The 14995-nt window shown below is 43.1% G+C and overlaps 1 protein-coding gene across 1 annotated transcript; it reads left to right on the top strand.

Moving 5' to 3' along the window:
* Positions 1–393: 393 nt before the first annotated feature.
* LOC123373805 (protein ATP6V1FNB-like) lies at positions 394–5213 on the top strand. The gene is made up of 2 exons (XM_045022964.1): positions 394–1092; positions 2321–5213. Exons 1-2 carry the CDS (start codon positions 636–638, stop codon positions 2437–2439), a joined length of 576 nt encoding a protein of 191 aa, XP_044878899.1. The 5' UTR covers positions 394–635; the 3' UTR covers positions 2440–5213.
* Positions 5214–14995: the final 9782 nt, after the last annotated feature.

Raw genomic sequence — 14995 nt, 5'->3', positions numbered from 1 at the left:
ACAGTGAAACTGGTAGTTTCTGTTGAGTTTTGCTTTGAGTTTTTGGTTTGGTTCAAACCCAACACAAATAAAACCCATGGAACTTAAGTTTCTCACAAATCTTTTGCGTGCGCACACACTCTGGGTGCAGTGCTGGCCCTATTCAGGTCAGAGGGAGATTTGCTGCTGATGTGAGTAAAACAAGGATCTAGCCCTTTGTGTTTCCCCTGCAGCACAGCAAGGTGCTAATATCTTCACAAGATTTCAGCCACCCGAAAGGGTGGGTTATTGTGGGAGTATTTTATGCCTGGGCGTGGACGTGAACTGTAATGCTGCTGTTGCCAAGATTCACAAACTCTGCAGCCACAGAGAGGGTAACTAGTTCCACCTGTTGGCTGGCCCCAACCTGCAGCTCATCCAGATTTTCAGCTTGAGGGGCACTAAAGGGCTCACTGACACCCCTTTAAATATCCTGTTCAATGTCCAGAGAAGCTGAGGTGAAGGGAGAGTGCAGTGCCCCTTCTCCACTTCCTCTGAGGTGCTTGTAACTTGAGACCCTGTTCCACTGGCTCCCCGTCTCCTTGGACACCAGAGGCTGCAGGAACTAACTTGTACCAAACACACAGCAGCTAGCGGCTAGCCTCCTGCTCCAGGCTATGAGGGGTCTGTTGACCACAAGGGACCAGCACTGCTGGAAGGAGTTGATTGAGAAAGAGGCTTTCAGCAGGGTCAGCTGGAAGGTGAAGTACGGGCACAAGTTCCCCAGGCTAGAGCCCTGCAGTGGCCCCAGGAGGAAATGTATTCTACCTGCTATTTGCCCTCCCAAGGAGCAGGAGGAGAGGCTCAGTCCCCCTAGGACCCAGGAGGAGGGAACTGGCTTTAAGAAGCAGGGGGAGGGGATAAGCCTCCCCAGGAAGCAGGAGGATAAGGATCAGGAGCCCCTTCTTAAGGAAATGAGACCTGCCACCCCCAAGACCAAGCATCTGCTGTACCAGGGCATCTCCCGGGAAGGCCAAGGAAGGCACCTGTACCTGCAGGAGAGAAAGCTGAAGAATCCTGAGGAGAAATTCCACTATCCAGTCCTGTCATCCTGGGAGTATGGCTGGCGCTTAGGTAAGGCAGAAGGCTGCCTAAAGAATGATTGTTTGGGATGGAAATCTAACACTAGCTAATGTTCTTCAACCTCTTTCTTCTCTGTTTACCCCAACTCCCTGCTTCTTGGATCCGGCTGGAACACAAACCTCAAAAGTAGAGTTAATCCAAAATGTTTCCCTCTAGTTACCAGCTGGTCTCTCTGGCCCTGATTCAGCAAGTGCCTACACATGTGTTTAACTTTACTCACTGGAGTCATCCAATGGATGTCAATGGGCCTGCTCATGAGAGTAAAGTTAAGCATGTTTCTACTGCCAGGACATAATTTTCTACACCTCCTCTTCACTTGACCCCAGTGTCTCACCAGCTGGGGTTTGTATATTTAATTTGTTTGTTAGTTTGTTCAGTGTGTGGTGTGCTGAAAAATGTAGCAGAACGTCAATTCTTCCATGCAGAGAGTAGGATACAAAAGGAAGCAACTTATCAGGAAAGGAGGGGGCTTGGTCTGGACCCTTTCTGTTCCTGGCTAAAATCCCAGCCAGCAACAAACCCAGCAGGCAATCTGCCAGGGCCCCAGTACAGTCTCATCTTTTTCTGTCACTGGTGGAACGCATGCATGCAGTTTGCACATTACATTTTAAGTGTCTGATGAAAGCGTACCAAAGCATGAGTCATTCAGAGTCAAGTGTTTCACGCTTGTTAACATACCGAATTGCAGTCTTGCAGGGGATCCAAATAGGGCATAATGCAACCAGTACACTATGGGTGGGACGTTGTGCTAGGCTGAAATCCTCCTGTGAAGCGTTGATTTCATTGGAGTTGAGGTTACTTCCTGCTTTGCAGGATTGGGCCCAATTTGCTGAACAAACTGTCACTTTCAGCTTTACCTCAGCCCTTTCTGTAATTATCAGAGCAACAAGGTGGGCAAGGCAATATCTTTTATTGGACCAACTTCTGTTGGCGGATGAGACAAGCTTTCAAACTTATACAGAGCTCTTCTTCAGGTCTGGGGCAAGTAGTCTGAATACTCCGACTCCGAGTACATTTCCCAGCACCGCAGAAGAGCTTGGTGTGGCTCGAAAGCTTGTCTCTCTCACCAACAGAAGTTGGTCCAATAAAAGATACTGCCTCACCTGCCTTGTCTTTCTAATATCCCATGACTGACACCGCTACAAGAACGCTGAATACAATAGTGTAATTGTCAGACTGTTTAAGACATAAAAGCTAATCAAATGCGCTTATTTTTCAGGAGACGTTATTACTGAAATCAAGGCTCCAATTCATGCCAGGTCTGGAATTGTAAAGGATACTTTCTACATCAGAAATGGAGTCTTCCATCATCCATCAAAAAGTGACAAGCTGTCGTGAGCTTCGGTGTTTGTTACATATATTAGAAATGTAAAACTCCATGCTGTTGCCTAGTATGACTGGTTTTATGTCAGATCTGCAACCTCTGTAATTATTTCCCTCTTTAATTGTTTCTGTGGGAGACAAGTTTAAGGTTTCTAATTCAGAACCTGCTCTATTCTCTGTATAGTTTTAACTTTCGAATGTATTCATTTGAAACTAATTTTGTTTTATTTTCAGGCTGTCTTTTGGGTTTAAATGCACCTGCAACATAGACCATGTAACTTTATTACTCTACGGCAGAAAACCTTGGAGTTTTCACTTTGTTTCCTTGTCTAGGTTATCACATTAAAAAATTTTAAAGAACCCGTCTACAGCTGAACAATCATAGTTCCACAGCGACTGGGGCAGAACTAAACAACATGAAACTGAGTGAAATAAAATCCATTCAGTGAAAGGGATAATAAATTTCTAGGTAGTAATATGTCTAAAAGATCATTCGTTGAAATATTTTGTTTCACTTTATATAGCATCTAATATCCCCACAAATAACCTTAGCATTTGACTGAAATTTGATAGTAGCAGGAAGTCTCCTTTAATTGTTTCCAGGCTTATACATTACTAGAGAAACGAATATTGTGAAATCCCTCATGATGAGCACGTTCTAAAACAAAGCAGCACTTTACCTTTAGACAACTATGTACTTTCGTGGTATAAGCACAGATGTGGGAGCCAGGAACACAAGCTCTACTGTTTGCTCTGATACTAATTGTCTCTCTGACTTTGGGTAAGTCATGCAACCTCTCTGCCTCACTCTTCCTTCCCTGTGATATGGGGGAAGTTCTTTACCTACCTACGTTGGGGGGGATGCATGTTAATCAATGTCTTAAAAGCACTTGAAAAGTAGTTATTGATCTTTTGTCTTCAGAATCATCCAGTCTCATAGGCCTTTGTTCTTTATCCAGTTTTCTCTGTAGTTAACTTTTTACCTCCTTCACCTGGTTTCCAATTTCAGGCCCAAAGCTAACCTTTAGCAACTAGTTTACAGGTCTTCCCTTCTCCCCTAGGGACAAAATCACAAGAGGGGCCAAGGCACTTGAGGGCTGCACAGTAGAAGATGCGGAGGGGCACCATAATAATTAATGCTGCTTCTGGTTGCATTAACTCGACTGGATTTGTGCTCAGAAATCTTGAGATCAGCCAGGAAAGTTGCACAAGGCTTCTAACCTCCTGCTCCATATCTAGCTCCTCCCACACCTCCCCCCCCCCCCAATCCACCAAGCGCCAGGGGCTCTCAGAGGCATACTCCTCCTGTACCCAACCTAGCCAGGTTTACTAGAGCGGGGTCACTTCTTCTCCTGGAGGCAAATTGAACAATCCAGTCCCAAGAAATTTCAGTCCATATTACTGGCTGCATGGAATGTTGTTTTACAATGTACTTAGTGACGATCACTGTGTTGTAAGTCTGAACAGAGTCTGAGGGGGATGGCACGTTATCTCGTGCTAGTATGGCCCAGCTGTTGCAGGGGCTTCATCTATCTCTGCATCTGCTTTCTTTAAGAACATATCTGCTGGTTGTACTAAACCTGGGAAGATGAGTCTGAAACCTGAAGTCAAAAACTATATTTAACACTGCAAAGTAGCTGAAGAACCTCTGAGAGCCTGGTAACTTGGATAAAGGAGAACAGCAAATAATATTCTACAAGAAATAGTGTAGATCAGTTGTTATCCTGGGAGCTCCCATGTGGGATGTGGAATTCAGCATCTAACCTAAGTATGTCCATGTGTCTAGAAAAAATTAATTGGTACAAAAGCCTTGAAATGTCCAACTACCTGATTCCTATTAGTAAATATTTTTAAAAGAATTTCCCTTATATTATGGCAACTCAGAAATACGAAGGCACCTTTAACAAACATTCATTAATATGTTCTGTGAAGTTTTCCTGTTCCAAGGAAAAAGTATGACTCTTCCAAGTTTTCCTGGCATTGCACATGCATTCCTGGTACTAATAGGGGGAAAAAACCCACCTCAGCATTCTTTTGGTCATTCATTAAAATGCCAGTGTTTCAGTACTGGTACCTCCTTGAGAATCAAAGAGGAAGTAGAATGACTTGCCAAACTAATTTTTCATCATAAGTCTACACTAACAATTAATAATCAATAGGACTCTTATTTTAAAAGGTTATGAAAATAGTGCCGGTGCATTACAGAATCTGTTTCTTGCCAGACATCCACTTTGTGTTGCTTCCCAAAGATCCTTTGGGAACAGGCCTTTAAATTTCATTTTGGAATCTGTCAGATTTTTATTTATTTTGATTTATTTAACTAAATTGTGCATTCATATTTGTATGTACTGAACTGTATCACATTTTTTTTAAAGCTAGCACTGTCACTAAATCTATTTCTACTAGGATTTAAAACTCATTTCACTCTAATTTTGCTAGGATTTAAATTTCATATGTTTCATAACAAATAGCCTAATGTATCTGATTTTTTTTTTTTAATTAAAAGGAAAAGTGTCTGTATGAGAGTGTCAGAATTTGTGTTTGGCAGTTCTGTGCCATCATTTCGCTGATCCTTTGTAAGGCCCTAGTTTTGCAAATACTTACATGTACTGAGCTTGAATCCGTTGAGCAGTCCCATTGATTTCAATGGAGTTAAAGTTAAGCATGTGCATAAGTGTTTATAGGATCAGGGGCTATATCTGATGAAGTATAGCCTATTATCTTGTGTGTATGGGTTTGCTGAAAATTGTGGTTGGGAAGATGATTAAATGGGCAAAAGGGGATGCTTCATAGGCTGATATGAGGGATAGCTCAGTGGTTTGAGCATTGGCCTGCTAAACCCAGGGTTGTGAGTTCAGTCCTTGAGGGGGCCATTTGGGGATCTGGGGCAAAAATTGGTCCTGCTAGTGAAGGCAGGGGGCTGGATTTGATGACTTTTCAAGGTCCCTTCCAGTTCTAGGAGATTGGCATATCTCCTATTATTATTATATAGAATGTCACCATTAAATACATGTTTGTGACTCCATTGGTGATATGTAAATCCCTCTTAATACATCTGTATCCTGCCTGACCTGTAAAATACAGTGCAAACATTTAAAATTGAACCTGTAACCTCTATATTTACAATTATACTTTATGTACAAGGCCCTTAATGGTGATTTTATTGTCATAATGGAAATTATAAGCAAGCTAGTGCCTGGAAAGGAAATCCATAGCTGCATAATAAATAACAAAAGTGTTGTATTAATTAACCCTTTAGAAGTCATAACCTTATAGGATGTCTAAATAAGACATTTGTGTTCAGCAGTAAGAACTCCAAATCAAAGCCCACATGTTTAAAGAGAAGTTGGATATAGATTTTTTTTTTTTGGAGAGGGGATGGTTTGCTAGGACTTGTGCAGTAGCATAATTACATCCATCTTTCATAATGTTTACATTCTAAATACAAAATTCCCAAGGTCGGACTGGAACTCTCTGAAAAAACCCATGGAGAAGTCAGGAAACATCTCAAAGTTCTCCTTCCAGAACTTCCTCTGAATTTTTCTGGTGGTGAGTGATGCTGCTTGTCAAAGCAGGGGATTTGACTCTAGAAGAATCTGATCTTGAGATCAACAAGGAGGTCGGGACTGTCTGAATTGAGGCTCTGTGCCATCACCCTGCATAGCTCCAGTGTAAACATGTGCACAGAGCTTCATGCGCTGACGTCTGCCTGTCCCTCTACAGTGAATACAGATGAAGCTCAGTCTGGATACACTCCTGAGCTCTCCAGCCCCACTGAGGGTCTAGGAGTAAGAGGGTTTCTAGTCCTATGGTGGCAGCTTGTGTGAGTCTCTCTGCTTTGAGCTGTGTTTTCCACGTAATGCATGAGCATGATGCACCATTTTGGGTTCACAACACTGTAGGGGAAATGTGCTCAAAACCATTTGAGGGGAGGGACTTTAAATGCTGGTGAGAATATTTCAATCAATAGGGTTGATTTTGTTTTTTTTAAACAAAACCCTTTAATAATTGGTTATGGTTAATGTATTTGTCCAAGTAGACCGTGTTAAAAGTCAAAATGTTTGTGCATACAACACTTCTCTAGTTAAGTTTGGATTACTGTTTTTATTTGAGTTGTTTATCACTGATGGTGAAGACCCAGGGTGAAATCCTGCCCCCCAGGAAATCAGTGGGAATTTTCCATTCACTTCAGTGGGGCCCAGATTTTACCCAGAATTTATTTTCTTCGGGTAATGAGGTTTTCTGCCATTGCTCAGCAACTAAATTAAGCAATGACTCTGGTATTTTGATTCAGCTAACAATGTAGCATGCTAAAAGTGATTCTTATCTTAATACACTCAGCAGCTCTACACCATCATGGCTAGTGTATATTTCTGCAAATTGTTCCCTATCTCACACTGAGGGGGTTGCCATCTTAAGAACCTTCGATTCACAGCTTTATTTCCTAGTTAAGCACTCCGCGGGCAATAAGAAAATAGGGCAGGAGCAAAAAGTGTGCCATCTTTGGTTCTAATACTAATTTATAGCCATTGTGGGGCTAGGGATGCGTCAGGGGATTAGCTGTACCTATTGAAGTATTGGACCTCCATGCTCGCATATAATCTATGTAAAATGTATACAACGTTCCTGATGTTCATACGAAGAGGCATCTGGTGCCATAGTTGCACACCACCTGCAAATGATATTTCAGGTTAATAATAATTTGTTTCCCTTTTGTGTGGTCAATTTGCACGCTGTTCTTTTGACACCTAGAGGCATAGGAAATGTGTGCTCTAGCCAAAGAGACTCCACAGCTCCAATCTGCTGAAAATGTCATAGAAATTTACCGAAGTTCCGAAATAGACATTTGCAACAGTGCCACCAGGGGGTGCCCTAGTAATATATATTACACAAACCTAAATATGTGTGGTGTGTGTGTGTGTAAAACAAACATGCCTGAGGAAGAAACTTGCAAATCCTGGACAGATGGCTTATTTACAGAGAGATTATGAAAACACTAACTGCAAACAGATTATGTAGAGGAAAAAAATATAAGTGATTCTTTGTAAATAAAGCCAGGGAGATAACTAGTGACTTCCTCTTTTGTCATCTTATTTTTCATTAGCTTGGTGAATGGAGAAAGAGTAGAGGGTACTAATAAATGCTTCATGACGAGAAAACCAAAATAAACTTCTGCACGTCAGCATGTGCTTTACTGTTTCAATACCGTATCAGCATTGTACAGAATAAATCTGCAATATGGACCATCAAGGACTGTAGAAAGATCAATTCCTGTTTTCAGACCTACTCAATGAAGCCCTGATTCTGTAAAGCAGTTATGCGTGTGCTTCACTTTAGGCATGTGAGTAATCTCATTCATGTTGTTTAGCAAAGCATGTATTTATTAACTTAGCATATGAAGTTAATGTAAGTGCTTGCGTGCCTTGTTGAACAGGGATCAATTTGCTTGTGTATTTAACGTTGAGCACAAGGTTGAGTGTCTTGCAGACTTGGGAACACAGAAAAAGCAGTTTGCATACACCTTAGCTGTGGCCCAGCTCAAACTAATGAGCCATGTTCCGTAGTGTTATTGAGCCGCCAGGCATATCATAAATCTGAGTCTCGCTATGAGTTGACTGAGCTCTACAAATGTGCTTTTTGAAAGGCTGATAAATGCAACCAATCAATTTCAGATTTAATTGTTGTTAGTTACATTCTAAACCAGCTCTGCAATTACCTTCATAGAGAAGAGGGAATGGTGAAATGTAAACATGGCTAGATCAACTGCCCATCTTTAAAACAGACACGGGAACCAGGGCAGACACTGTCAGTGATTTTCTGCTTCTACATTTTTCTCATTGTCGTTGGCTCTGCTGTGCAATATCACAAGAGCACATTTGTTAATGCTCACTGTTCTGCTGTTTACTGAACTGGTAGTGACTGCAGGCATCCGCCAAAAGCCATTCAAATTCAGTAGGGACTCATTGGCATCAGTAGGCTTTGGATTAGACCTCTAAGGCCTGCTTCTGGTGAGGTTCTTTCATCTCCTGTTTGGGAGAGTGGTTGTAAGTGTTGATATGGTGGGATGTACTCCATTTTATGCAGTGGTGTTGTAGCCGCATTGGTCCCAGGAGGATATTAGAGAGACAAGGTGATTGAGTTAAGACCTTCTATTAGACCAACTTCTGTTGGTGAAAGAGACAAGTTTTCGAGCTTATGCAGAGCTCCAATAAAAGATCTTACCTCACCCACCTTGTCTCTCATATATTGTTTTGGCATATGTCTGTCATTTTTAAAGCTTCCATCAGTGCTGCATTTTGAATGATTGAGTTGGTGCATGCTTGGGATATGTACAGGGCCCAACTGAGTGAGATGGGGATTCTGGGGATTGTTTTCCTATGCTAGAGTCTTTATATTTAACAGGAGACTGTATAAATTATATAATAATTGGAGACATACCAATCTCCTAGAACTGGAAGGGACCTTGAAAGGTCATCGAGTCCAGCCCCCTGCCTTTACTAGCAGGACCAATTTTTGCCCCAGATCCCTAAGTGGCCTCCTCAAGGATTTAACTCACAACCCTGGGTTTAGCAGGCCAATGCTCAAACCACTGAGCTATCCCTCCCCAGGTTGTTGCCGCTTGATCTGTGCACCAAGGAGACTCTGCATATGGACCTGATCCCACCCACCCCCATAGGGAGGTCAGGGCAAGTGCTGCCTCAACAGCATCTCTTCCAGGATCTGCTTGGAGTAGTGGATGGGAGTGGAAAGGCATGGGGTTGGTAGTAAGCCGCTCACATTGGTTGGTCCTGTGAAAACCTGCTCCACCCCCAAATGGCCCTGCAGAGATTAGCCTGGGGTTATATTGCCTTGTCTCCATAGAGTCCGAGGCCAGAAATCACCTTTTTGATCAGATAGTTTGACCTCCTGCATAACACAGGTCAGAGGACTTCTCTGAAATAATTCCTATGAGCTAGAACATATCTTCTAGAAAAACACCCAAATCTGATGTTACCTTTTCTGGAGGGGCTTCTCCGTACTTCCCCCTGAGGGGTCTCCTAGAGGCAACTGGGGACAGTGGAGGTCCTGATGGAGTGATTTCATTGGAACTGCATTTCCAGGGAGCAGGAGGAGGCTCTAGAGCTGGTACAGAGAGACAAGGCTTCCATGTCTAAGGATACTTTGGGATCTACATAGCTTGGGGGCAGGCTTGCAATCCATTCGGCCAGGGGAAAAGCAGATCCCTCTCACTGATGGTATCATGTGGGGGAAAGTTCACAAGTTAATCCTTTAAAAGCTTTCCTCCTCCCCAAATCCTCTGGGCATTCCCTCAGGAGGGGGCAATATAGCCCTGTATTCTTACTGTATTCAAGCCAATAGAAGCTGAGAGCCCTTACCCTCTCATGTGACCAGGCCCTTACAAAAGATAAGACACATAGCTAGATAAAGTGTGAGTGGCCCTGCCGGAATGAGAACAGACCATGCTCCTGGGAAAGGGATGGAAGGTGAATGGAGGGAAAACTAGGAAAACGTTAGCTCATTTTAAATGTCGAGATAGACTTTTCCCGAGTCTGAAAGCAGATAGTTTTGATGGGAATGGATATTGTACAACTCCAACTCACACCTGGAATGAGGCAGCTCTGCAGGAATCACTCCTTTGTTAATATAATGTATGCTATCCAAACTCAGGCAGTAGTCCCATTGGAGACACTAGGAAATAACCTCATTGGAGACCATGGGAGTTTTTCCGGAGTCACAATTGCAGCACTGGGCTTTTAATTTTTTCTAATAAAATTTTATTTGCACTTTGTTCTTGCTCTGTTAGGATTGTTGCAGTGAAAACATAGATTTTTAGCTTCAGAAATGCCTCTTTGTTTTTCGCTCAGCCATAATATTGGTCCTGGCCTGCGGAGGAGCAAGCCTCGGGGGGCCATTTTTGAAGCTATGAAAGCTTCATTTTCTAGTGCAAAAATCCTGTTTGATCATAAACAAAGCGCAAGCGGCCTCATGCAGCTAAAAATCTGATGAAGCCCAAGAGAAACGTATTTTGTCTACAGAATAAAGCAAGAATGCTGCAAGCTTTTAATTTTTTAAAAGCTGCTTTTCGGGGATCAAAAATAGGTATTCCTCCCCCTGGTGAGGAAAGTGATGTAGTACACACACTGTTAAGCATATTAAGATACATTTTCTGTTAAATTTAAAGAGTACAACACAGGAAAACTGATGTCATATTCTATAGACCTATTGAAAGGTCTCATAATATTACAAACCACTCAAACTTTGAATGCCTACTTTACTGTCTCCCCAACCCCAACTGATTATTATGAATCTGGGTAATATTTCTTCTCGGAGCTCTGCAACAAAACTACATCCCATCCCCATCATGAACTTCTGCACGAGCACTGTTTGAGCATGAACATTTCTCCACAATTGCTAGAAGCTCCTCTAGACAATTTGTATCTAAAAAGTGAAGTCAGGTATCTTCATGTCTGATGCCTGAATATTTATGGCAATCTGTATTGTCTCTCTCCCCCTGCCCCATTTTGCATCAAGGATTATATTCATGTTTACAGCTGAAGACAAAGCATATAAAACACCTCAGTAAAATACAGTGATATTTTTGAGAGTACATTTGTCATTGCAGATGGCCATTTTTGTTATTTCTGAGTGATACTTATTTCTGTGTACATTATTTCTTTCTGAAAGCCACAAAGGAAATAGATAATGCCCAATAAGTCGTGAGGTCTGGATATTATGATTGTTTTTGCAGAGTAACCTTTAAATGAAACATAATTGGTACCAGACAGTGGCATTTAATAAAACTTACAATGTAAATAATTGTTCTAAATCTAGCTTTGTTTTATCTTTAGTGCAGCATAACTAGGGCCCTACCAAATTCATGGCCATGAAAAATGCGTGTCAGACCATGAAATCTGGCCTTTTGTGTGCTTTTACTCTATACTGTACAGATTTCACGGGGCAGGCCAGCATTTCTCAAATAGGAGGTCCTGACCCAAAGGGGAGTTGCAGGAGGGTCGCAAGATTATTTTAGGGAGAGGTCACAGTATTGCCACCCTTACTTCTGTGCTGCCTTCAGAACTGGGCAGCTGGAGAGTGGCAGCTGTTGGCCAGGCGCCGAGCTCCAAAGGCAGCTCCCCACCTGCAGCAGCGCAGAAGTAAGGGTGGCAACACCATACCACGCCATCCTTAATTCTTCGCTGCTGCTGGCGGTGGCTCTGCCTTCAGAGATGGGCTCCGGGCCAGCAGCCACCTCTCTCCAGCTGCCTAGCTCTGAAGGCAGCGCCCCCTGCCAGCAGCAGCGCAGAAGTAAGGGTAGCAGTACTGCAACACACCCTCCACCTCCCCCCCCCAACTCCTTTTTGCGTCAGGACCGCGACAATTACAACACCCAGAAATTTCAGATTTAAATAGCTGAAATCATGAAATTTATGATTTTTAAATTCCTATGACCGTGAAATTGACCAAAATGGGCTGTGGATTTGGTAGGGCCCTAAGTATAACCAGGGAGATTATGGAACTGTGTCCCCCTTAGGACTAATTCCTGCAGCAAGTTTAGTTTTTTCACACTGACTTGATCTATTATACCAGGGGTTCTCAAACTGGGGGTTGGGACCCCTCAGGGGGTCATGAGGTTATTACATGGGGGGTCATGAGCTGTCAGCCTCCACCCCAAACCCCGCTTTGCCTCCAGCATTTATAATGGTGTTAAATATATTAACAAGTGGTTTTAATTTATAAGGGGAGGGGGTCACCCTCAATGGTTTGCTATGTGAAAAGGGTCACCAGAACAAAAGTTTGAGAACCACACTCTTAGCTTCTGTCTTCAAATCCATTCTCCACACGGAATAAGCTTCCACATAGGTCAATCCTTGTTTTCCTTTTAAAAACAGTATCTTGTTTGCCTTCCTTCCTGCCCCACCATTCTGCCAATCTACAAAATACTTGAGAGCACTGACTTGGGAAGTAAGGGTGGTCTTAATTAATTCCCCACACTGCCCAGTTAAATTGACAGCTTTCACAAGCCTTTCACCCAACAGGGTCAGGTATCTGCATAAAGCTATATGGGGTTGTTTGAGGGAAAAGATCATTGTGGCATTGAATAATATTATCCGTTGCGTTTTTTTAAATCTATGATACTGCAGTGTTTGCTGCTGTGAAAGCTCTGGGGGAAAATGCAATTAATTTCTGTGTAAGCCTAGAAGAAATCAGTGTTGAAATACTCAGATTGTACTTGAAATCACAACCTCGCTCTATTGAGGGAGTCCACAGGAAACCGCTCCTGTGGCAGTTACACCTGTGGGGTGTATGTGAGAGAGGATGAATGTTAACGGCAGGAGGAGTGACTTGCTGGCTATGGAGTGAGAACAAACAGGGCATTGTTACTACTTGGCTGCTTTCATGCAGGAAAGGGAAATGGATTTTTTTAAGATGTCATTTCTGGAATCAAAACAATCATTCTGCAGGAGAAAATGGATTCTGTGTCTCTAGCACAGCACGCCATGAATGAAAACAATTGGTAAAACTGTTTATTGACTTAGCAAAATTGTACTCGTTTGTATCACTGTATTGTCATGAGCAGGTTTATTTCACTTTAACCCTAGTCTTACTGCTGGCTCTAAAATATAATGTTCATTATTTCTGTTAATAAATCAGCACTAATGATAGTTCCTCTGGCACGGTTCTGTTAGCGTATCCAGAACGAGCCCATCTTTCAGGGAGCTAAGCAACTTTCCCATAAAGAATTGCCCTTGCTTAAAAATTTGGGGATCTAGGATCACTTTGATTCATATGAATAGCTTGCACCATCACTAGTTGGAGTTCCATGTAATGTCCAACATGCATGGATGGGAGAACAAATAAAAATTCTCAGTCTAAATAAAATAAGTTGGGCTGGGGGGGAGGAAAATGAAGGATATGTTATGTTATGTTAAGATGTTAGCAACAAGAAAAAGGTCAGGGAAAGTGTGGGACCCTTAGTGAATGGGGGAGGCAACCTAGTGACAGATGATGTGGAAAAAGCTGAAGTACTGAATGCTTTTTTCGCCTTGGTCTTCACAGACCAGGTCAGCTCCCACACTGCTGGCTAAGCAGCAGTTCTGCAGAAAAGGACCTGGGGATTATGTGGATGAAAAGCTGGATATGAATCAGCAGTGTGCCCTTGTTGCCAGAAGGCTAATGGCATATTGGGCTGCATTGGTAGGAGCCTTGCCAGCAGATCAAGGGACGTGATTATTCCCCTCTATTCGGCACTGGTGAGGCCACATCTGGAATATTGCATCTGGTTTTGGGCTCCCCATTACAGAAACGATGTGGACAAATTGGAGCGAGTCCAGCGGAGGGAAACGAAAATGATCACGGGGCTGGGGCACATGACGACTTACAAGGAGAGGCTGAAGGAACTGGGCTTGTTTAGTCTGCAGAAGAGAAGAGTGAGGGGGGATTTGACAGCAGCCTTCAAATACCTGAAAGGGGGTTCCAAAGAGGATGGATCTAGACTGTTCTCAGTGGTAGCAGATGACAGAACAAGGAGTAATGGTCTCAAGTTGCAGTGGGTGAGGTCTAGGTTGGATATTAGGAAACACTATTTCACTAGGAGGGTGGTGAAGCACTGGAATGGGTTACCTAGAGTGGTGGTGGAATCTCCATCCTTAGGGGTTTTTAAGGTCAGGCTTGACAAAGCCCTGGCTGGGATGATTTAGTTGGTGTTGATCCTGCCTTGAGCAGGGGGTTGGACTAGATGACCTCCTGAGGTCTCTTCCAACCCTAATCTTCTATGATTCTATGATATGCTTGATGCTTTGATTCATTTTGCCCTTTTTTACCTATACAGTAACTCTTCACTTAATGTTGTAGTTATGTTCCTGAGAAATGTGACTTTAAGCGAAACAATGTTAAGCAAATCCAATTTCCCCCTAAGAATTAATGTAAATGTGTGTGTGTGTGCAGGGGTGGGGTGGGGTGGGGAGGTAGGTTCCAGGGAATTTTTTTTCACCAGACAAAAGACTATATTATGTATATACACGCACAAACAATTTAATACTGGTACACAGAGATGATGATTGCGAAGCTTGGTTGAGGTAGTGAAGTCAGAGGGTTGGATATTTCCCAGGGAATGCCTTACTGCTAAATGATGAACTAACAATCAGCTGAACCCTCAAGGGCAATCAGCCTCACACTCTATAAGGCAACACAAATGGATGGAGGGGAGACCGCATGGCGGACAGAGACACACTGTGTGTGTGTGTGTGTGTGTGTGTGTGAGAGAGAGAGAGAGAGAGAGATGTGCATTGCCCCTTTAAGGATGCTGACCGCACTCTAAGTACACTGCCTTTTTAAGTAGATTCAGCAAGTTGAGACAGCAGCTGCTGCGGGCAAGCTCTCTCCGTCCTGAGCCTTGTTGTGTGTCCCCCCTGCTCTATGGAGATGGGGTAAGCGGGGATCAGGAAGAGGGGGGAAGGGGAACCCTGACATTAGCTACCCTCTTCTCCCCCTGCCCCCTCACAGCAAGCAGGAGGCTCTGGGGAGCAGCTCCAAGGCAGAGGGAAGGAGCAGCACATGGCAGTGGGAGGAG

The sequence above is a fragment of the Mauremys mutica genome, chromosome 7 (assembly GCF_020497125.1).
Source record: "Mauremys mutica isolate MM-2020 ecotype Southern chromosome 7, ASM2049712v1, whole genome shotgun sequence".
Lineage (NCBI taxonomy): Eukaryota > Metazoa > Chordata > Testudines > Geoemydidae > Mauremys > Mauremys mutica.
Note: the sequence above shows the minus strand (reverse complement) of the source record. Positions and strands in the feature narration are given on the sequence as shown.

Bases quoted from the DNA above. Each gene is read 5' to 3' on its own strand.
- LOC123373805 (XM_045022964.1), top strand. From the start codon at position 636: ATGAGGGGTCTGTTGACCACAAGGGACCAGCACTGCTGGAAGGAGTTG. The intron at 1,093-2,320 runs GTAAGGCAGAAG...CTTATTTTTCAG, and splicing joins GGAGTATGGCTGGCGCTTAG to GAGACGTTATTACTGAAATC.